General features: G+C 38.3%; 1 protein-coding gene across 3 annotated transcripts in view; it reads right to left on the reverse strand.

Annotated features, from left to right (window-relative positions):
- LOC138758719 (small glutamine-rich tetratricopeptide repeat-containing protein alpha-like) overlaps positions 1-22,749 on the reverse strand; it is a 49,453-nt gene that overhangs the window by 16,349 nt on the left and 10,355 nt on the right. For all 3 annotated transcript variants that reach the window (XM_069928057.1, XM_069928055.1, XM_069928056.1), the window contains exons 3-7: positions 20,449-20,552; positions 11,503-11,587; positions 10,611-10,710; positions 7,871-7,975; positions 2,201-2,339 (exon numbers count right to left, since the gene is read on the reverse strand). In XM_069928057.1, the coding sequence (XP_069784158.1) occupies positions 2,201-2,339; positions 7,871-7,975; positions 10,611-10,710; positions 11,503-11,587; positions 20,449-20,552 (533 nt within the window). The remainder of the gene's footprint in view (positions 1-2,200; positions 2,340-7,870; positions 7,976-10,610; positions 10,711-11,502; positions 11,588-20,448; positions 20,553-22,749) is intronic.

Consider the following 22,749-nt stretch of genomic DNA (forward strand, 5'->3'; position numbering starts at 1 on the left):
CCTGGTGCAATCTTATGGAAGTAATAGAAGTATTTTAGACATTTCCTAAAGGAGGACTATTGTTTTTGTGTTTAGCAGCATCAAGTCCTAAAATAAGCTATAATGTGACAAAAATTTGAAAAACAAATATCATTATTGAATATTTAGGGATTTCCACTGGAACTGGAGATGAAGAAGAGACAATAGATTGAAAAGGTGACCACAGAATTTCTTCCATCAGAGGGTTATGTCTTTTTGGAATTTTCCCCTCCAGATGATAATCAACTACTGAATCTATTTGACAATGGAAATAAAGATCTTTGTGCATTAAGGAATGCAAGAATTTGGGGTTAGAGTGGAAACTTAGTGAAGGGCAGAGCAGGTTTGATGGACTATATGGCCCATTCTGTGCCCAATTATAGATTTATGGATTTGGAGGTGGAGGAAGCATAAAAAGACTGAGGCTGAAATTTGTTTCCGTGTTTAAAAGCTCTGCCAAATATATGGCAAAAATAATTTTGTTTAAATAATTTTGTCTCCACAGAGTTAGTTAATCCAAATGACAGCCATGACAGTGAAATAATAATGCAAAGACTATGCTACACAATACTTGCTGAATGCAGCTTAGTTATATACAGTTAGGTGTTTTAAAAAAAGGATGGATCATTTGGTCCATTTCACCAGTGCTAATGTTTAAACTTATAAAGCCTCCTCCCAACCTCCTCTCATTGCATCTATAAACAAAAAAACTGTATGTGCTGGAAGTCGGAAATGAAAAACAGAAAATGCTGGGGGGAACTGATCAACATTTCATGTCTATGATCTTTTGGGTGAACATTCATTCATCTTAATCTTGCATGTTAAATCTATCTCCTAGATGCTGCTTGACCTGCTGAGCTTCTGAAGTATTTTCTATCAATCCATATTCATTTGTTTTTCACTGTCCAAGTTTTTACATAAAATCACAAATCTAAGTGCCTTAATGATTCCAGATAAGAATAATTTGTTCCGTTAGAGTACGAGATTTCTCTTGAAAGTTACGAATTCTGGATATGATTTACAAATCATGTATCCTTTTGTCATACTGAATGCCTTATTAAGTTTGTGTAACTATTTATAGCATCTTATTGAACTGCACCTATTTTTGTACAAGTTCTTTATTAAAATCAATTTTAAAATTTTAAAAGAAAGTTATTAATTGAGTTACAATTGGTCATCACGTATTTGCGGCCTCTTGTCTGTTAGGTGGAAAAATTCCATGGCCAAATAAAATTACAATGACAACCAAATGCTTTTGGACTTCTTAACTCATGATAAAAATTATTCGCTAGCAGTATGGATGCAAACTCTGAGTGATCTCTTTGGAGAAAAGTTGTTCTTTAAAAAGTGGATAATATTCTTAAATAGAAATAGTTTTAGAGTATTGCTTATTGTTTTACATGTACTGAGATCTAGTGAAAGGCTTTGTATTGTGTCCAGGCAAGTCATATTTAAGTACAACAGGCAATGGAAAATAATACAAAAGGACCATGTAGTTTACAGAGAGGAAAAAAAAACATTATTTTACTAATGAAAGATCTATTCAATTGTCTGAGAAAGGCAGGGAAGAAACAGCCCTTGAATCTGGTGTTCCATGGCTCGTGCATCTTTTACTCAATGGAAGTGTGAAGAATGTGACTGGGGTGGGATGGGATACGTTAGGTGCTTTCCCAAGACAGCATGAAGTGTAGACAGAGTTGATGGAGGGGAGAGTGGTTCAAGTTATGACCTGTGCTGCATTCCAATTTTGCAATTTCTTGCTTTCTTGGCAGCACAGTTCCTATACCAAACTGTGACGCTCTCTATCCTGCAGCTCTAAAAATTGGTAAAAGAACATTGGGGGGGTGTGCTGTGTTTCTTTAAACTTCTACGGGAATAAAAGTCTTGGTGCGGGTTCTCAGCTGTATTGTCAACGAGGTCAGCTTGTTGGTGATATTTACACCCAAGGAGTTAAAACTCTCTACCATCTCCACCTCAGCAACCTGGTAGAGGAATACCTGAAATCACACTTCAATTTTTCCTCTCATTTTAAAGAATTGCTGAATATTTTTTTGTACAACATTGTGAGAAATAAGATTTGAAAACTATTTTAGAAAATATTGCTTTTATGTGAAATTTACAAAATCTTGCATGCTTCTAGAATGAAACTGTAAATCATGCAAACACTTAATTCAGCACTCACTGGACTCGGCGCATCCTTAATCTTCTGTTCTGCTACACCAAGGTTTGCTTTGTACGATTCATTGTCAGGATCCAGCTCCAGGGCCTTTTTATAGTAATCAACTGCCTCACTGTATTTATTTAGACTAGCCAGGGCCAACCTGAAATGAACCAAATCAATCAATTGTTTCAATTCAGAAACACATTTGGCATCCTTTAAATTAGATGCAATCTCTGAAGATCTTTATAGAAAAATAAAATGTAAAAATTACATTTTGGGAAATCTAATATCACAAAGTTAAAGAACACTTAAATTTGCATGGCGCTTCCAACTTGAGCATTTCACTTGCAACATGCAAATCATCGATTAGCATATCAATATAAGTTTTAAGTGAGATTAATAACCTGATGTTTTGTTTGTTACCCTGAGGATGACGTCAGAACATCATTCGAGAGGGTGAACCCTCGCAAGGTGTCAGGCATTGACTGTTTACGTGGCAGGGTATGAAAATCTGCACCAACCAACTAGACAGAGTATTCATGGACATTTTCAACCTCTCATTGCTGCAGTCAGAAGCTCCCACCCGCTTCAAAAGGGCATCAATCATCCTGACGCCCAAGAAGAACAGTATGAGCTGCCTCAACGACCATCATCTAGACTAGTAGCACTAACATCTACTGTGATGAAATGCTTTTAGAGGCTGTTCATGGTCAGAATTAATATGCATCTAATAAAGGTCAGGATCCACTGCAATTTGCCTATCGTCACAATTGCTCCACAGCAGACACAATATCACTGGCTCTCCACTCAGCTCTGGATCACCTCAAAAAACAGCAACTCATACATACGGCTGCTCTTTAGTAACTACAGCTCGGCCTTCAATTTTTCCCTTGGGGCTGGTGAAGAAGCTACAAACTCTGGGCCTCTGCGCTCTCCTCTGCAACTGGATCCTTGACTTCTGCAGTCAGTACAAATTGGAAACAATGTCACCTCCTTACTGATTATCAACACAGGCGCACCTCAAGGATGCATGCTTAGCCCACTGCTCTACTCATTATACACCCATGACTAGGTGGCCAGGCACCACTATTTTTGTAAATTATTTTTACAAAAAATTATTTTTGTAAAAGTGGTTATATGGCACGATGATGCTGTCACAAAACATTGAATTTTGTGACTTGTTCATGACAATAAAATTGTCTATTTCTACTTCAATTCTTATTCTCACCAGAGCTGCAGTATCCCAAAGCTGAATCACAAATAATTTCAGATGGGAGCCTGTGAAGGGTGGAAGTATATTAGAAACCTGCAGCATATTTAAATATACTGCTTGCCACTGAAGTCTCTCAGCTGCAAAAAAATACTGAGTATCCAAGATGCACCAAATCTATTTTGCTTCACCCTAACAGCCTCTTGGATCTAGGTTTAAGGAACATATTATGGTGGGTTCTGCAAATGAAACACTAATCTAGATTAAGCCTTAAAATTAAATGCTAGGTTTTGAACAAAATTTCTGACTTAAGAGCAGAGTGTAATACAGTAAGAGCCAAGATGACACCTGTATTTCAAGTACTTTTTGTAGCTGAGAGACTTCAGTGGCAAGCAGTATATTTAAATATGCTGCAGGTTTCTAATATACCTCCACCCTTCACAGGCTCCCATCTGAAATTATTTGTGATTCAGCTTTGGGATACTGCTGCAGCTCTGGTGAGAATAAGAATTGAAGTAGAAATAGTCTAAATTTAAGAATTTTCCAGTTGACTGTATTGCATACAGCCTTTTCCACATTGAACAAACCTAATTCAAATTAAACATCTCCTTGGTACCTACCTGTGACTTCAGGAGATGCTCCACTTGCAACCACACCTCCTCCCTCACCACCATTCGGGGCCCCAAACAGTCTTTTTAAATGAAGCAACATTTCACTTGTGAATCTGCAGGGGCCAGCTACTGAATCCGGTGCTTCCGCTGTGGCCCCCCTCTACATCGGAGAGACTGGACACAGACTGGGAGATCGTTTTGTTGAGCACCTCAACTCTGTCCTCCGCAATGGTGGTGGATCTCCTATTTTAATACCTCATCCCTCTCCATTGCTGACATGTCTGTCCACGGCATCATGCACTGCCAGACTGAGACCACATGAAAATTGGAGGAACAACACATCTTCCAACTGGGAACTCTCCAACCGGATAGCATTAATATCAACTTCTCTGGGTTTCGTAAAAGTCCCCCCACTTCTCTCCCTACCCTCCCACCGCCCCCACCAATGCTTTTCCCTATCTCTGTCTCTCCATTTGTCTCCTTTCGGACAAACATGATAAATTCTTACCTGGTCTCTTATCAAATCCAAATAACACCTTTTGTTGATCTAGATTCCTCACCCAGCCAGCATTGTATGAATTCTGAGACTTTGAGATTTCCTGTTCTGAGTTATTCCTTGAACAAGGATTCAGGCCCAAAACATCGGCAATATATCAGTCTCCAATGGACACTGAAAAGACCAGCTGAGTTCTTCCGAGATTTTGGAGTGTTTTTGCTTCACAGAACATCTTTAGTCAATCTGCAATGGCCACCATGATCTTCCAGCCTCTTGCCATTTTAAACACCATCTCATTCCCACTCTCCACTCAGACCTCAGCTTCTTACATGCTCCAATGATGTCCAATGCAAGCCTGAGGAAAAGCACCTCATCTTTCAAATGGGTATTTCACAAGCCTCTGGAGTTCACTTTAGATCTGACAATTCCTGTTGACATTGCTTATTGTTAACACAGAGTTGCACTTTCCCCTTTCAATTTAATTTTATTTTCCATCTCCATCTGTAACCATTACTATTAAGACTATTTTGATTTTAAACCTACCAATATCTATGGAGTACACTCCTTGCTAAAACATTAAGCCCTTTTTTCCACCTTACCAGCTTCGATGAAGGAACAAAACATTAATCCTATTTTTCTCCATACTGACAATGCCTGACTTTACAAATGCTTTCAGTATTTGTCATTTTTTTCTTTTCTCTAAAGAGATCTTTTTCCGTGCTTCACAACATCTATGCAAATCTTTACTGAAATAGGTACCTTAAGAGGAAGCCGGAGAGCAACTGCCAGCAGTTATTGGGATTAAAACCAGGATTTTCCTGCTAATAAATACCGTCCACTTGTTAATGCCTTGCTTAGTATGAATGTGCAGGGCTCACAATAAAGAAGCTACTTAAAATCTCTATAATGCCACGTCCTTCTTGATTCTGAGGTTATATCTTTAAATAGGTTCATGAAGCAGAAATTAGATTTTGACCTAGTTCACCATTGGAGTCATCCGGGAGAAAAAAAGGACACATTTCTTTGTTCAAATGAGTGAATAAAGGAGGAGAAGCATCTTTAACATAAAATCATCCCCCTTAATGTTCTATTTACCCAATCAACTCAAACCTTATTTGAAAAGATGGGGGTTATGAAAATGATTAATGGGATGGGGTTTAATTTCATGATGTAGAGTCCAAACATATAAAAATAAAATCTAATGTGGTAATGGAGAATTAGAGACAAGGGAGAAGAATGGCTTCGAAAGTTCGAGTAAAAGGATGGCAGCAAAAAAATGTAAACAAATACAAATTTTCAATTGGAGGTGCAGGGTATATGAGAACAGACAAGAAAGGATACATACAGCAAGGGATTTTGATGAGCTGACATGTAGCGAAAGTGAAAGAAGGGGACTGGCCAAAAGAACACAAGAGTAATGAAAAAGCAAAATGCTACAGGTGCTTGAGACCAATAAATACAAATAAAAACTTTCATTTAAACTGTTTGCTGCTTTGGTTCAATAACCTTCAACGTTAAGTCTCTGTCCCCTCAAACAAGCTGTGATTTGCTGAAAATTGTGAGAATTTCTGTTTCACCAGAAAAAAATCTTGTCTTGAGCTGTCAAAGGCATAAATAACTTCCGTTATGCACAGGCTGAAAGAAAGCTACGCGATGGTGGTGAAGGTCAACTGTCTGAGAAATGGGTCTCAGTCAAACATTTGAGATATACATTACCTGTTTTAACCCATTTGAGGAAGTTAGAAGGATTAAGGATGATGACTTTAACTTTCCCATCATACAGTTGGAAGAAGTTAATAGCTCATTCATAACCAGATCAGTTTTAAAAAAAAAAATTCATAAAACATGAATATTAAAGGATTGGCAATGCCAGTAAAAAATAAAATGGATTTTTATAACAAACTACTGACATGAGTTAACTATATAAAGAAAATCCATGGTATGATTCAAGATCATCTCTCTGAATTATTCTGACCTCTGACCCTTGGCTACCATACGACTTACTGCAAACAGAATGCAAGTATCAAGTCTGTTTGAGCAGCGCCTCAGTGCAGATCTGCAGAGAGAAGCCTCCAATCAGACATGAGCAAGGTATCCAATCATTAGAAACAATTACTGGTTTACAATATGCTGTAGCATTGAAACAGCAAGGCCATTGTCATTCCAATTGCTAAAATTGGTGGGAGATGGTGGATCATTTAAAAGGTTTGGTGGTAACATGCAGCAATTACCTCAGAGCCCAACCTTCCTTTACCTGAGACTTTTTTTTTCTAGTTAAATTTTAAAATCCTTACAGATACCTCTGTGTGGGAAGTAATTTTGGAGTTTAGATAGCACTCTAGTGTTTCACTACCAAAGAAGAGGTACAAGGGCTGCCTAAAGAAAGCTCTTGGTGCCTGCCACATTGACCACCGCCAATGGGCTGATCTCACCTCCAACCGTGCATCTTGGCGCCTCACAGTTCGGCGGGCAGCAACCTCCTTTGAAGAAGACTGCAGAGCCCACCTCACTGTCAAAAGACAAAGGAGGAAAAACCCAACACCCAACCCCAACCCAACAATTTTCCCCTGCAACCATGTCTGCCTGTCCCGCATCGGACTTGTCAGCCACCGACGAGCCTGCAGCTGACGTGGACATTACCCCCTCCATAAATCTTCGTCCGGGAAGCCAAGCCAAAGAAGAAGTGTTTCACTAGAGAGGACCCCTTCACCCCCCCAAAAAAAGGCAAAGCCACAAATGTGTAAACAACATTCAACAGAAAATAAATCTGACCATCTATGTCCAGAAAAATGGTCACTGACATTTGTTGCTGTCACCAGAAGATTGACTAGTTATTATTCCCATGGAAAACTTCTGAGCACAAATACAGAAGAAGACTCAAATTGATTAATGACAATGCAAAATCCTTAACAAGTCTTGTGACTAAAATAACAAGAGAAAGAATCAATGTAAAATTGTCTAGTTTCAACACTGATTAAATTTGTGCATTAATGAACTTCAAAAGTGTGTCACTTCCAACACACAACCTTCAATATGTTGTCACATGGTTCAAGCAGTATATAACAAATTCATAACCGGGTATGATCGCTGTAAAGTGACAGTTTTTTCTAATATTAGCATGACAGATGAGTCACAATTTGTCCACAGCACGTTGCACTAGTCAGGAGAACATCATGTAGGATTCTTGCTAGTTTTCTTGTCAGTAAATATGCTGGAGGTATCTTGCAAGGATGAGCAACAATACGTTATCATACTTGAATAGTCTATTAGCATTCAATATTTAGAATGATCATCAAAACCGTGCCAGGCATTAAAAAACACAACTGTCATCTTCAGGAAGCAGAGGAAGGAATCAAAATTTTTTTAAAAGTTACCCCATTCTGCCGTAGGCTTTGCTGTAGCATGGGTCAAATGCTATTGCCTTTTCACAGTCTTGAACTGCTCCAGAGTAGTTTCCCAGTTTACTGTAAGCTGCGGCCCTGCAAAGGAACAGAAACTCACATCAGGTGAAAATCTTCCAGAAATCAACTTGGAACAATGATCTGGGTCCTGTTGCAACAAAGCAGATTAGAGGTACCTGTTCCATGCAAAATAAGGATGAAAAACTGAAGTCATAAGGCTTGAGTTTGTACATCTCTTACTCCAGGAGAAACCATGGTCATCTTTTCAATATCAATGTCTTACTTTCTTTCAAAATTCAGTTCAGTAACAGCAGAATTAGTTTCTCAGCTCTTCTCTGTAATCTCTTTTGTACCACCATGCTGGAATATCATCAGTTTCAATGATGCAGTCTTTGTACATATCAACTCAAATGCAAGATTTGATTCAGATTCAAATTTAGATTTATTGTCAGAGTACATATATGACACCACATACAACCATGAGATTCCTTTTTCCTGCAGGTGTGCATGAATTATGACTAATTGGTAGTGCAAAAAATAAACTGTACACAACATACACATGCAAACAAAGAAATGTAAACAGATAACAAATGTAAACAAACTGACTGTACAATACAGAGAGAACAAAAAAAGAAAATCAATAAAGTGCACAAGTAAGACTCCTTAAATGAGACCCTGATTGAGTTTGATGTTGAGGAGTCTGATGGTGGAGGGGGAGCAGCTGTTCCTGAACCTGGTGGTACAAGTCTTGTGTCACTGATACCTCTTTCCCGGCAGCAGTGAGAACAGAGCATGTGCTGTGTGGTGTGGGTCTTGGATGATTGCTGCTGCTCTCAGTTGCAAGTGCAACTGGTTGATAATCATTAAGGAATGGCACCATTCCTTGTAGATGTACTCAATAGTGGGGAGTTTTGCCTGTGATGTCCTGGGCTGTGTCCACTACCTTTTGGAGGGCTTTACCCCCAGGGGCATTGGTGTTCTCATATCAGACCATGATGCAGTTGGTTAGCACACTTTCAACCACATCTCTAGAAACTTGCCAAGGTTTCTGATGTCATACCAAACTGCCACAAACTCCTGAGGAAGTCAAAGTGCTGACGTACTTCCTTCTCGATCCCCCAATAATTACTGGAGTGTATATCTCTGATTTACCTTTCCTGAAGTCAACAGTCAGTTCCTTAGTTTTGGTGATATTGTGTGCAAGGTTGTTGTTGGTGCACCATTCAGTAAAGTATTCAATCTTCATCCTGTAAGCTGACTCATCCCCTCCCTTTATACAATCCAGTACCATGGTATCATCTGCAAATTTGTAGATGGTGTTATTGTTGTACCGAACCACACAGTCGTAGATCTAAAGTGAGTAGAGCAGGAGGCTAACAACATAGCCCTGTGGTGCTCCTGTACTGAAGGAGATTGTGTAGGAGATATTCTTACCAATCTTTACTAATTGTGGTCTGGAGGTGAGGAAATCCAATGACACAGAGGGGTGTTAACTCCCAGGTCTTGGAGTTTGCTGATCAGTTTTAAGGGGATGATAAGGGTGTTAAATGCCGAACTGTAGTTAATAAAGAGCATCCTGATGTATGCACCTTTGTGTAGAGCCAGTGAGATGGCATCTGCCATAGACCTGTTACTGCGATAGGTGAACTGGAATGGATCCATGTCACCACTCAGAGAGGAGCTGATCTGCTTCATCACCAGCCTTTCAAAACACTTGATGCAAGTGCAACTGGTTGATAATCATTAAGGAGGTTACTACACTCTTCTTGGGCACCAATATGAATAACGCCTGTTTGAAACAGGTGGGTACCAAGCCCATTGGATATTGAAGATATCCAAGAATTCCTTGGTAAGTTGGTCAGCACATATTTTTAATACTCAGCCAGGTTCCGATGGAATTAACACAGTTGGACCCTTTCAAACTACTGTGTAACTGGGGGGCAAATTACCCAGTTAACCCCATTTCACACGGGAGTTTGAAAGGGCCTAATGTTTTGATTTCTTTCAAAATTAGTTTCTCAGCTCTTCTCTATTTTGTACTACCATGATTACAGATGCTGGAATATTATGCTATGCAAAAAAGGAAACTTTAAATTTAACATGCCTTTCACAGTGTCTGGATATCCAAAGTACACTGCAGCTAATAAGGTGTTCTCTGAAGGGTATTGACTTTTAAATGTTGAAAATCCCCAGTAGCTACTTTTCAGACTGCAAGCTCTCAAAACAATTAAGATTATATTCCTTTAAATAAAAAAAATGGGCAGCACGGCTAGTTTAGCGGTTAGCGCAATGCTGTTGCAGTGCCAGCAATCAGAACTGGGTTCGAATCCCATGCCAAGCAGAGTTTATACGTTTCCCCCACGTCTGCGTGAGTTTCCTCCCACCTTTTAATATGTACCAGAGATTGTAGGCCAATTGGATGTAATTGGGCGGCATGGGCTGGTGGGCCAAAAGTGCCTGTTACCGTGCTGTATGTCTACATTTAAAAAATATAACCCATTTTAATGCTCTTAGTTCAGTGATAAATATCCGCAAGCAAACAGTATGAGAACTTGACGTCCCTTCAAAATAATGCTCAGAACCTTAGGTTTCCACTGAGTCAGTATAGTGGGAGATTGAAAAAGTGAACATAGGAACATAGGTGAACATGCTGCATCCAAAAGTTTGACTAAGATGCATTTGCATTATAAAGTTAAAAAACTGGTTTCCATACCTGTTGCAAAAATAAACTGCATTGTTCGGATTCAATTCAATAGCTTTTGTATAGTAATCCACAGCACTTTGATAATTTTCTATTTTCATCTGTTCATTTCCTGAATGAGGAAAAGGTCACAAGAATCAGCCTCATACAGACAAAGAAAACATAGTTTCCTTTATGACCAACTTAAAATGTGTAGATTCTAAGATTTTCTCATCCAGTCTATGTTCAGCTCTGCTGTCTCCTCCCCCCACACCCCCCAATACAATTCTCAACTTCAGTAAATAAAACATTAGAATATTTTGCATGTTAGAGAATGGGACAAGACTTATATGGGGGTCTGTGGCCACATTCAGATTAAAGATTGAAAATTGAGTTTAAGATAGTTAGAAGACAACAATTAAAAGTAAACAAAACACTTAAATTCAGGACAGAGTTGACTGCATCTGACAAAGAAAATAAATCTGTGCAATTGATTCCGACAAAGGGCCTAGTAGTGTGGCACCAATGTGCTTTCAAGACTAATTTAATTAAAAGCAGAAGCCTCATTATAGAATCACTTGGCCTTTGCGCCATCAATGTGGACTGTCCAATTCGACCCGCTGCCCTATCTTTTCCTCAAAACTTTAAAATTTCCTCCTTAAAGCACATTGAACTATCTGCAAAAATACTTGTTAATCAAAAAAAGCTCACAGTATTTGATGTTAAGGAACAATTCTACTACTAATAGCACTGTGAGATAGAAAGTGACAATTTTAGCCTGTTAATTTAGGATATTCATTCACAGACACCAAAAGGTGGAATCCAATTTGAGTGACAATTTTGCAAAAATGCTTGGCAAAAGAACCATTGTTTAATTCTGCAAGTTAATAAGGTGATACAACATATTGCAAATGATTATTTGTACCTTCAGTTTTCAACAGTTCAGCTTTTGAGAGATCTTCAACAGTTGGAGAGTGAAGATCAGAGTCCACAACCACATTAGGTACCTCCTGAAATTAAGCATAGTTAAAGTTTCTTAGAAAAAATTGCACCATGATTTTACTTTCAATGTCAGTAATCAAACATTTTTTTTTTAAAAAAAAGGGTTATGAGACAAAAAACCTCCCACAAATAACAGAATGTAATGTAACTTAGCTTTAAAATCTGAAGGTCAGCCAAGATTCATTTATGCACAACACTTAACATGGAACAGTTGAACTGAGATGCATGTAGCTAGGAAATAAATGGAGAACATGGATTTCATTTGGTTTCAAGCACCCTTCATTGTAATGAAGCATTTGATCAGTTGATTTTTTTTTAAATTTTTTTTATTTTTCACACCATAAACCACACTGACCAAGATACATACATTTTCCTTTTCAAATATATAGTGTCAATTTCTCCCCCCCTCCCTCCTCCCATCCCACCCTCCCTACCTCCCCCCCATTCATTTAAAGTACAAAATCTAAGACACATTAAACAATGTTGTCATTCAATAAAAATAAACAAGAAGTTCCACTGAGTCAATTCTTTTTATTTCCTTCTCCTTTCGTTAATTTAGGTGGTAGATGTCCCCTGTAGGTTTTCTCTATTGTGTTTCATGTATGGCTCCCATATTTGTTCAAATATTTCAATATTATTTCTTAAATTATATGTTATTTTTTTCTAATGGAATACCTTTATTCCTTTCTACATACCATTGTTGTATTCTCAAATTATCTTCCAATTTCCAGGTTGACATAATACATTTTTTTGCTACGGCTAGAGCTATCTTATCAAATCTTTTTTGTGCACCATCCAAATCAAGTCCAAATTCTTTATTTTTTATGTTTCTTAGGAGGAAGATTTCTCGGTTTTTTGGTATATTGTTTTCTGTAATTTTATTTAATATCTGGTTTAGATCTTCCCAAAATTTTTCTACCTTCTCACATGTCCAGATTGCATGAATTGTTGTTCCCATTTCATTTTTACATCGAAAACATCTGTCAGATACTGTTGGGTCCCATTTATTTAACTTTTGAGGTGTAATGTATAGCCTGTGTATCCAGTTATATTGTATCATACGTAACCTCGTATTTATTGTATTTCTCATCGTTCCAGAACATAACTTCTCCCATGTTTCTTCTTTATCTTTATATTTAAATCTTGTTCCCATTTTTGTTTAGTTTTACCATTTGTTTCCTCATTCTCCTTTTCTTGCAGTTTAATATACATATTTGTTATAAATCTTTTGATTGTCATTGTATCTGTAATCACATATTCAAAGTTACTTCCCTCTGGTAACCTCAGACTACTTCCTAATTTGTCCTTCAAGTAGGATCTCAATTGGTAATATGCCAACACTGTATCTTGAGTTATCCACATTAGTTTAAACTCCACAAGGAGTTTATCCTTCATTTGTTCAAAGGATAATAATCTATTTCCTAAAAAACAATTTTCTATTCTTTTGATCCCTTTTTTCTCCCATTCTCTAAAGGAAAGGTTATCTATTGTAAAAGGGAGTAACTGATTTTGCGTCATTATTAGTTTTGGTAATTGGTAATTTGTTTTATTCCTTTCTACATGAATCTTCTTCCAAATATTGAGCAGATGATGTAATACTGGAGAACTCCTACGTTGTACCAATTTTTCATCCCATTTATATAATATGTATTCAGGTATCTTTTCCCCTATTTTATCTAGTTCTAATCTAGTCCAATCTGGCTTTTCCCTTGTTTGATAAAAATCTGATAGGTATCTTAATTGTGCGGCTCTATAATAATTTTTAAAGTTTGGCAATTGTAAGCCTCCTTGTTTATACCATTCTGTTAATTTATCTAGTGCTATCCTCGGTTTCCCCCCTTTCCATAAAAATTTCCTTATTATTTTCTTTAACTCCTTGAAGAATTTCTCTGTCAAGTGTATTGGCAATGCCTGAAATAGGTATAGTATCCTTGGAAAAATGTTCATTTTAATACAGTTTATCCTTCCTATTAGTGTTAGTGGTAAATCTTTCCAATGCTCTAAATCGCCCTGTAATTTTTTCATTAGTGGATAATAATTGAGTTTATATAGATGGCCGAGATTTTTATTTGTTTGTATACCTAGGTATCTTATTGCTTGCATTTGCCATCTGAATGGTGATTCCTTCTTAAATTTTGAAAAATCCGCATTATTCATTGGCATTGCTTCACTTTTATTTACGTTAACTTTGTAACCCAACACTTCTCCATATTCCTTCAATTTCTTATATAATTCTTTTATTGATAGTTCTGGTTCTGTTAAGTATACTATAACATCGTCCACAAATAGACTGATTTTACATTCCTTATCTTTTATTTTTATCCCTTTTATATTATTTTCTGTTCTTATCAATTCTGTTAGTGGTTCTATAGCTAACGCGAACAATAAGGGTGATAGTGGACATCCCTGCCTTGTTGATCTGCTTAAATTAAATTGCTTTGATATATATCCATTTACTGTCACTTTCGCCAATGGCCCCTTATATAATGCTTTAATCCAATTAATATACTTCTCTGGTAAACTGAATTTTTGCAATACTTTGAATAAATAATTCCATTCTACTCTGTCAAAGGCCTTCTCTGCGTCTAAAGCAACTGCTACTGTTGGCGCTTTACTCCCTTCTACTGCATGAATTAAGTTAATAAATTTACAAATATTGTCTGTTGTCCGTCTTTTTTTAATAAATCCAGTTTGGCCTAGATTTACCATTTTAGGTATATAATCTGCTAATCTGTTTGCTAATAGTTTAGCTATTATCTTATAATCTGTGTTAAGTAATGATATTGGTCTATAAGACGCTGGTGCGAGTGGATCTTTCCCTTGCTTTGGTATTACTGTAACTATTGCTGTTTTACATGAATCTGGTAAGCTTTGTGTTTTGTCAATCTGGTTGATTACTTCCAGGAGGGGAGGAATTAATAAATCTTTAAATGTTTTATAGAATTCTATTGGGAATCCATCCTCTCCTGGTGTTTTATTAGTTGGTAGTTTTTTTATTATCTCTTGTATTTCTACTATTTCAAATGGTTCTGTTAATTTATTTTGTTCCTCTATTTGTAATTTTGGTAGTTCAATTTTAGTTAAAAATTCATCTATTTTGCCTTCTTTCCCTTCGTTTTCAGTTTGGTATAATTGTTCATAGAATTCTCTAAAGTTTTCATTAATCTCCGTTGGATTATATGTGATTTGTTTGTCTTTTTTCCTTGATGCCAATACCATTTTCTTAGCTTGTTCTGTCTTAAGCTGCCATGCTAGAATTTTATGCGTTTTTTCCCCTAGTTCATAATATTTCTGTTTTGTCTTCATTATGTTCTTCTCCACCTTATATGTTTGTAGTGTTTCATATTTTATTTTTTTATCTGCCAATTCTCTTCTTTTAGTTGCATCTTCCTTCATTGCTAATTCTTTTTATATATTTACTATTTCCCTTTCCAACTGCTCTGTTTCCTGATTGTAGTCCTTCTTCATCTTGGTTACATAACTTATTATTTGCCCTCTAATGAATGCTTTCATTGCATCCCATAATATAAACTTATCTTTCACTGATTCTGTATTTATTTCAAAGTACATTTTAATTTGTCTTTCAATGAATTCTCTAAAATCCTGCCTTTTAAGTAGCATGGAGTTTAATCTCCATCTGTACATTCTTAGAGGGATGTCCTCTAACTCTATTGTCAATATCAAGGGTGAATGGTCCGATAATATTCTAGCTTTATATTCTGTTTTTCTTACTCTATCTTGCATACGAGCTGATAACAGAAATAGGCCTATTCTTGAGTATGTTTTATGTCTACCCAAATAATATGAATATTCCTTTTCCTTTGGGTGTTGTTTCCTCCATATATCTAAAAGTTGCATTTCTTGCATCGATTTAATTATAAATTTGGTTACTTTGTTCTTTCTGTAAATTTTTTCCCCAGTTTTGTCCATATTTGAATCCAAATTAAGATTGAAATCCCCTCCTATTAATACGTTCCCTTGCATGTCTGCTATTTTCAAAAATATATCTTGCATAAACTTTTGATCTTCTTCGTTAGGTGAATATATATTGAGTAGATTCCAAAACTCAGAATATATCTTACATTTTCTCATTACATATCTCCCTGCTGGATCTATTATTTCTTCTTCTATTTTAATTGGTATATTTTTACTGATTAATATAGCTACTCCTCTTGCTTTTGAATTATACGACGCTGCTGTTACATGTCCTACCCAATCTCTCTTTAATTTCTTGTGCTCCAATTCAGTTAAATGTGTTTCTTGCACAAATGCTATATCAATTTTTTCTTTTTTCAGTAAATTTAGCAGTTTCTTCCTTTTGATTTGGTTATGTATTCCATTAATATTTAAAGTCATATAGTTCAACGTAGCCATTTCATACTTTGTTTATCTTCCCTTTCCGTTTCTCCATCATCACCTTTCCTTCTTATCCATTTCTGTTTTCTTGTTTTGAACACTTTATAAGACAACATTTCTAAAACATCAAACATTTTCCTTATTTTCCTACTTAAAACTTCTTTAACCCCATTCTCCCCTCCCCCTCCTGAGTTGCCCTTTATCCCTTGCCGGGCAACCACATCTCCACTTTTCATTTGGATTTGTGAATTCACTCACAAGCGTCAACTGATTTTGCAGTGACCGTAACTCCTCCCCACCCAGCCCCCCCCCCCGGAAAAGATTTCAATTTTCATATATAACAAAGGTCACTCTTTTAATTCCCTCCTTATCCCCTCTTTTCCCTTTCATTCCCTTATTAATTCTTATCTATACTCTATATATTTTCCTCTAAATACGGATACACTCATGTATACACATATATACCTACACACCTATATATATATCCACGCTGCTGAAGATCCAGCTGCGCTGGATGGGTCACGTCTCCAGAATGGAGGACCATCGCCTTCCCAAGATCGTATTATATGGCGAGCTCTCCACTGGCCACCGTGACAGAGGTGCACCAAAGAAAAGGTACAAGGACTGCCTAAAGAAATCTCTTGGTGCCTGCCACATTGACCACCGCCAGTGGGCTGATAACGCCTCACAGTTTGGCGGGCAGCAGCCTCCTTTGAAGAAGACCGCAGAGCCCACCTCACTGACAAAAGGCAAAGGAGGAAAAACCCAACACCCAACCCCAACCAACCAATTTTCCCTTGCAACCGCTGCAATCGTGTCTGCCTGTCCCGCATCGGACTGGTCAGCCACAAACGAGCCTGCAGCTGACGTGGACTTTTTACCCCCTCCATAAATCTTCGTCCGCGAAGCCAAGCCAAAGAAGAATATATATATATATATATACCCATATACACACATACATATAGTTCGTGGTCATTTTTTCATTACTTGTCTTCATCTCTCTGCTTGTTTTGTAGTTGTTCTGCAAATTTTTGTGCTTCCTCTGGATCCGAGAATAGTCTGTTTTGTTGCCCTGGAATAACTATTTTAAGTACCGCTGGGCACTTTAACATAAATTTATATCCTTTTTTCCATAAGATCGTTTTTGCTGTATTGAACTCCTTCCTTTTCTTCAGGAGTTCAAAACTTATGTCTGAATCGAAAAAAATTTTTTGACCTTTGTATTCCAGTGGCTTTTTGTCTTCTCTTATTTTCTTCATTGCTTTCTCCAATATATTTTCTCTTGTTGTATATCTTAAAAATTTTACTAGAATGGATCTTGGTTTTTGCTGCGGTTGTGGTTTCGGGGCTAATGTTCTATGTGCCCTCTCTATTTCTATTTCTTCCTGCAATTCTGGTCTTCCTAGGACCCTGGGGATCCAATCTTTTATAAATTCTCTCATATTCTTGCCTTCTTCATCTTCCTTAAGGCCCACTATCTTTATATTATTTCTTCTATTATAGTTTTCCATTATATCTATCTTCTGAGCTAACAGCTCATGTGCCTCTTTAACTTTTTTTATTAGATTCTTCTAATTTCTCTTTTAAGTCCTCTACTTCCATTTCTACGATTATTTCTCGTTCTTCCATATTTTCCACTCTTTTTCCTATCTCTGATATGACTATTTCTATTTTATTTATTTTTTCTTCTGCATTCTTAATTCTTCTTTTTATCTCATTAAATTCTTGTAATTGCCATTCTTTCACTGATTCCATATATTCTTTAAAAAAAGATATATCCATTGTCTTGCCTTTCTCTTCTTCCATTTCTTTCTGTTCTTCTTCTTCTTCTGGGTTGACCATCTGTTGTTTCCTTGTTTTCTTTTTACCCTCTTCTTTCTTGTTGTCGTTATTTTCTCTGTTCTGCATCTGTTGCTGTGTTGCAGGTGTCTCTCTCGGCTGTGGAGATCGACTCCGCAGCTGCTCCCCCCTCCCGTCAGTGTGTTTTTTTTCATGCGCATAGCGCATGCGCGGTTGCGCACTTTTACTCGGCTCTGCGAGCCATTTATGTAGTCTCGAGCGCGGGACTTCCACTGACCTGAGGGAGCGGGCTTCTCTCTCTGCGGCGGGCCTCCTTGGACAGGTAAGGCCTTCACCTTCTTCTTCCGACGTTCTTTCATCTTCTCTTCTTCCCGTTGTTTTCGACTTTTCTCTCTTCGCTGCCATTTTCTTCTCACCTTTATTTTTACTTTGTTTTAATTTTTACTCTTGTACCTTTGAGTTTTATGCGTTTTTTTTCAACTTTTCCGGAGAGGGCTGGAATTCCCTGACCGGCCACTACTCCATTGCGTGACTCCAGTGATCAGTTGATTTTTTAAAACCCTTCTGGCCACAAGCTTGTGCCACACCAATTAACCCTGTATGTTTTTGAAGGGTGGGAGGAATCTGGAGAAACATACACACAGACACGGGAAGAAGGTACAAACTCCTTAGAGACAGCACTAAATTTGAATCCAGGGTCACTGGTACATTAATAGCATTGCGCTAACTACCATGCTAATGAGATCAGTACAACAAAGAAAAATGATAAAGGAACCAAAGAAAAACTTGTGCCTGGTCATTTTGGAAGTGAGAAATTGAGCGATGTGTGCAAACACATTAAAATGAAAGTCCTATTTAAGATAACTGCTACACAAAGTAGCAACTAAAACAATGACACTGTCGAGCTAATTAGAACAATTCTGCTCCTCAGTCTTACGGTTCCTCACAATAATGCCATCTCGAAGAAATCATGTCAGTGTCTCTACCTCCTCGGGAATTTGCAATAGTTTGGTATGACATCAGAAACCCTGGCAAATTTCTATAGATGCATGGTGAAAAGTTTGCTGACCACTTGCATCACAGTCTAGTATGGGGACACCAATACCCCTGAGCATAAAGCCCTCCAAAGGGTAGTGAGCACAGTCCAGGACATTACAGCCATGTCTGCTAAATGCCCATGTGTGTCTCCTGCTTCTGGTGAGAAGGAAAATAGGAAAGCAATCACTCTGGATTCTTCATACCCAGTGTACTTTCAGCTGAGAACCATGCACTGGTTCTGTCTCGCTCACAGGAAAGAGAAACTCAGGGTTGTATGTGATCTCATGTATGTATTGACAGTAAACAAAATAAACAAATAAATAAATAGATGGTCTGCAACGGGTCACGATCATCAAACAAGTTGATTCAATAGCTTTGATAGTGCGCACATTTCCTTGTCTCCCTCTTTATCCTATTGTGGTGCCAATAGCTTAAAATCTAGCGTTGCTGCGTACAACAAACATTTCACGGTTCCCAATGCGTTAATCTTCGGTGAAAGGGTTTCCTGATACATCAACTGTATCAACTTATCAATCAGGCAGCATGGTCGGCGTAACACTGTTACAGCGCCAGTGACTAGGACTGGCAATCGAGTATGTTCGTTCTCTCAGTGTCTGCATGGGTTTCCTCTGGGTGCTCCAGTTTCCTCCCACCCTCCAAAACGTACCAGGGGTTGTAGGTCAATTGGGTGTAATTAGGCAGCTTGGGCTCATAGGCCGAAGGGGCTTGTATGTCTAAAATTGAAATTTATTATTTTGTTCCTGTTTAGCTCAAAGGCATATTAAGGACCACCAGAAAATACTTACTGTTATCACTTCAGTACACATTGAATTAGGAAGATGCGGTCTAACTGAACATCTGAAAAATTATTGTAATAGTCGAATTTAGGGACCGATTTTTTGGGGTAAATTTGCTGGGGGGGGGGGGGAATTGACTTTTACACAGATATTATCTTTGTACTTGTGTCGTTCAAGGCACCTGTAGCTTGGATAACCAGAACCATTGGGGAGGAGGCTAGCGCAAGGGTATGCACTCGGGATGTCAGGAGCCCTGGTGAGTGTGCGGCCAGGGCATCGCGCCAGGAGATTGTATGGGTGGGTGGCCAACTTTTACAAGGGTCATATTGAAAACATCCAATTTTTGGACCAAAAATTAGGGGGAGGGGGGGGTCAGAAGAACAACTATTACACGAGTATGTATGATATGTATAACAATTGCTTGAATCCAAAACCATCTGCAACTCGAGTGATTGATTTTAGTCGGTAATTTTTAGACAATCCGCAATAGAGCAGAATTGATCTTGGAAGGCTACACAAGGTAAGGATGTATAAAATCATGACGTGGATGGATCTGGAAAAACTAAATCCTTCCAGAAGAAACCAATTTCAGAATCAAACTGTTGCATATTTAAATGTAAACAACTACTTTTTCTTCCCAATTGGTGTAGCGGTTAGCTCAACGCCTTTACAACGTGAGTGATCAGTCGGTCTGAGGTTCAAATACTGGGTTGTCTGTAAGGAGTTTGACTGTTCTCCCCTTGTCTGCGTGGATTTTCCCCACAGGCTCCAGTTTTCTCCCGCTGTTCGAAATATACCAATTGGGCGTGGGCCAAAATGGCCTGCTACCATACTGTATGTCTAAATTTAAATTTTAAAAATTTAAATTCAGTTCTTACCTCAAGAACAGCAGCTGAGAAAATCTCTGGGAGTGTCCGAGACACAGCAAGGTCCTCATTTTCCACCGAGATGCCAAATGCCGTCTCCAAACACTGAACTGCAACTGTGGTCAAGATCGATGATATATCATTAAGATATTACTTGATACATTAACCTTGCATTTCAATCACAAATCATCTTTCATTTAATATTTCCATTGAAAAATTTGATGTTTCAATTTCCATACTTTCTTAAATTTGCCCTTTTTAAAACAATTTTTCCAAATGTATCAGGTCCATCAAATTAAAACTAATGGTATTACTTTATATAAGAACACACCAATTGCTTTAGAATAAAACTTATTTGGCTATTCAAACACACATCAGCTGTTATCTCCTTCACACCTTGGAGTTGTATGTAGAATTTCAGTTAATACTTCCACTGACTGAGGAACTGCATGTAAACAGTCCCAAGGATATACCAACAAATGCTTCACCACAAGGAACCACAATGAAATTAGTTCACTGGATGCAGATCTGTTCAGCTGATAAAGCAAGAATTCAAGACTGTCATGCAAAACTAATACTCCATGTACTCGTGTAATATTCAACCTGCCTTTTTTTGCTCAAAAATCGCACATTTTCCATATGATCCTTGTAAAAGTCGACCCCCCTATAAAGGGTCCCGACCACCCCCACCTCGGATATTTGCCTCAGCCTCCCACCCATCCGATCTCCAGACGCCCCGACCGTGAATCCTAGTCTCAGCTGCCCGCCCAGTCGAGGTCCTAACGCCCTGACCACAGATCCTCACCCCAACCACCCGCCCATCCAAACTCTCAATGCCCCATCTGCCTGCCATCCGAGCTCCTGTTGCACTGACCGCTGTCTGACACCCTGGCCACAGACTCTCTACTAAGTTCTGACCACCCTCCCATCCAAGATCCAAGATACCCCAAACACAGATTTGCCACCCGATCAAATACTCGACTATTATACGAGTATATACGGCATTTAGCATTGTCCAAAAGAAATGCTGGAGGAACACAGCGAGTCAAGCAGCTTCTGTGGAGTCAAGGGTTGGTGACATTTGGATCGGGATCCTGCATCAGGACTGAGATTGCTGAGGAGGATAGCAAATCTATAGGTGAGAGGAAGGAAGGAGATTGGGGCTGGGAGGTGATAGGTGGAACCAAGTGAGGTGGGAATGATGGGCAGATGGAGCCATGTGATCTGGCGGAATAGATAAGAAATTTTTTTAAATGGCAAATGAGGCAGGTGAGATGAAGCAAGGAGAAAGGCACAGTCATTGCCTGGAAAGTGATGGGCAGAATTAGACATGGGAGGGACAGAAGCAAATAAAACAAGATGGGAGATGGGAATTAATCTTGTAACAGATGCGGAGTGGGGATGGATGGAAAAGATGAACAAAAGGGATAGTGGATTTCAGCAGACTGGGTATGCATGAGGGGAAAAAGGAACATGGGGTGGGGTTACTTAATATTGAAATATTCACTAATTTATCTCATTGAATTGCAGCCTACCCAGGTGGAATACAAGGTATTGTTCTTCTACTTTATGTTTGCAGAGAAGGCCAAGAGCAGGCAGGTTGGTTATGTTAATGGGAAGAGGGCAGAGTGCAGATCCGCAAACTGAGGATAGGGAAGGATTAATGAGGAAGGATGTGCATTGTGGGGAGTCATGGATAAAGTGGTCCGTGCATAAAGGGAGGGAAGATGTGATTGCTGGTGAGATCCCAATACAGTTGGAAATGTTGAATTTTTGTAGGACAACCCTCTGATCTCATTAATTAGCCTGCTGGATCTCCTCTAGATTTCTTTCAATGTTGCTGTATCTGTTTTTAGGTAAGGGGATCAAAACTGTCCACACTATTCTAGGTGAAGCCTTACCAACAATTGCACAAAACCTTTTACATTCCAACCCTACTCCAATAAAGGCCAAAATACCAGTTACCTTCTTAACATCCTGTTGGACCCGTTTGCTAGCATTTTGTGATTAATACACCAAGATCTCATTGTGCTTCACTTATTTACAGTCTCTCTCCATTTAGATGACAATCTTCCTTTTGATTTCTGTTACCTAAGTGCATGACTTTATGATTCCCCCATATTAAACTCTATTTGGCAATCTTTTGTTCAGTTGATCTATATTTTGTTGCAGAATCATAGTATCCTTGTCATAACCTGTCCTTCCACAAATTTTTGCATCATCAACAAATCTGGAAACATCGCATCCCATTCCTTGCTCCGTATTATTAAATTATCGAACAACTGTGGGCCAGGAGCGGATCCGTTTAGTACT

The sequence above is a fragment of the Narcine bancroftii genome, chromosome 3 (genome assembly GCF_036971445.1).
Source record: "Narcine bancroftii isolate sNarBan1 chromosome 3, sNarBan1.hap1, whole genome shotgun sequence".
NCBI classification, from domain to species: domain Eukaryota; kingdom Metazoa; phylum Chordata; class Chondrichthyes; order Torpediniformes; family Narcinidae; genus Narcine; species Narcine bancroftii.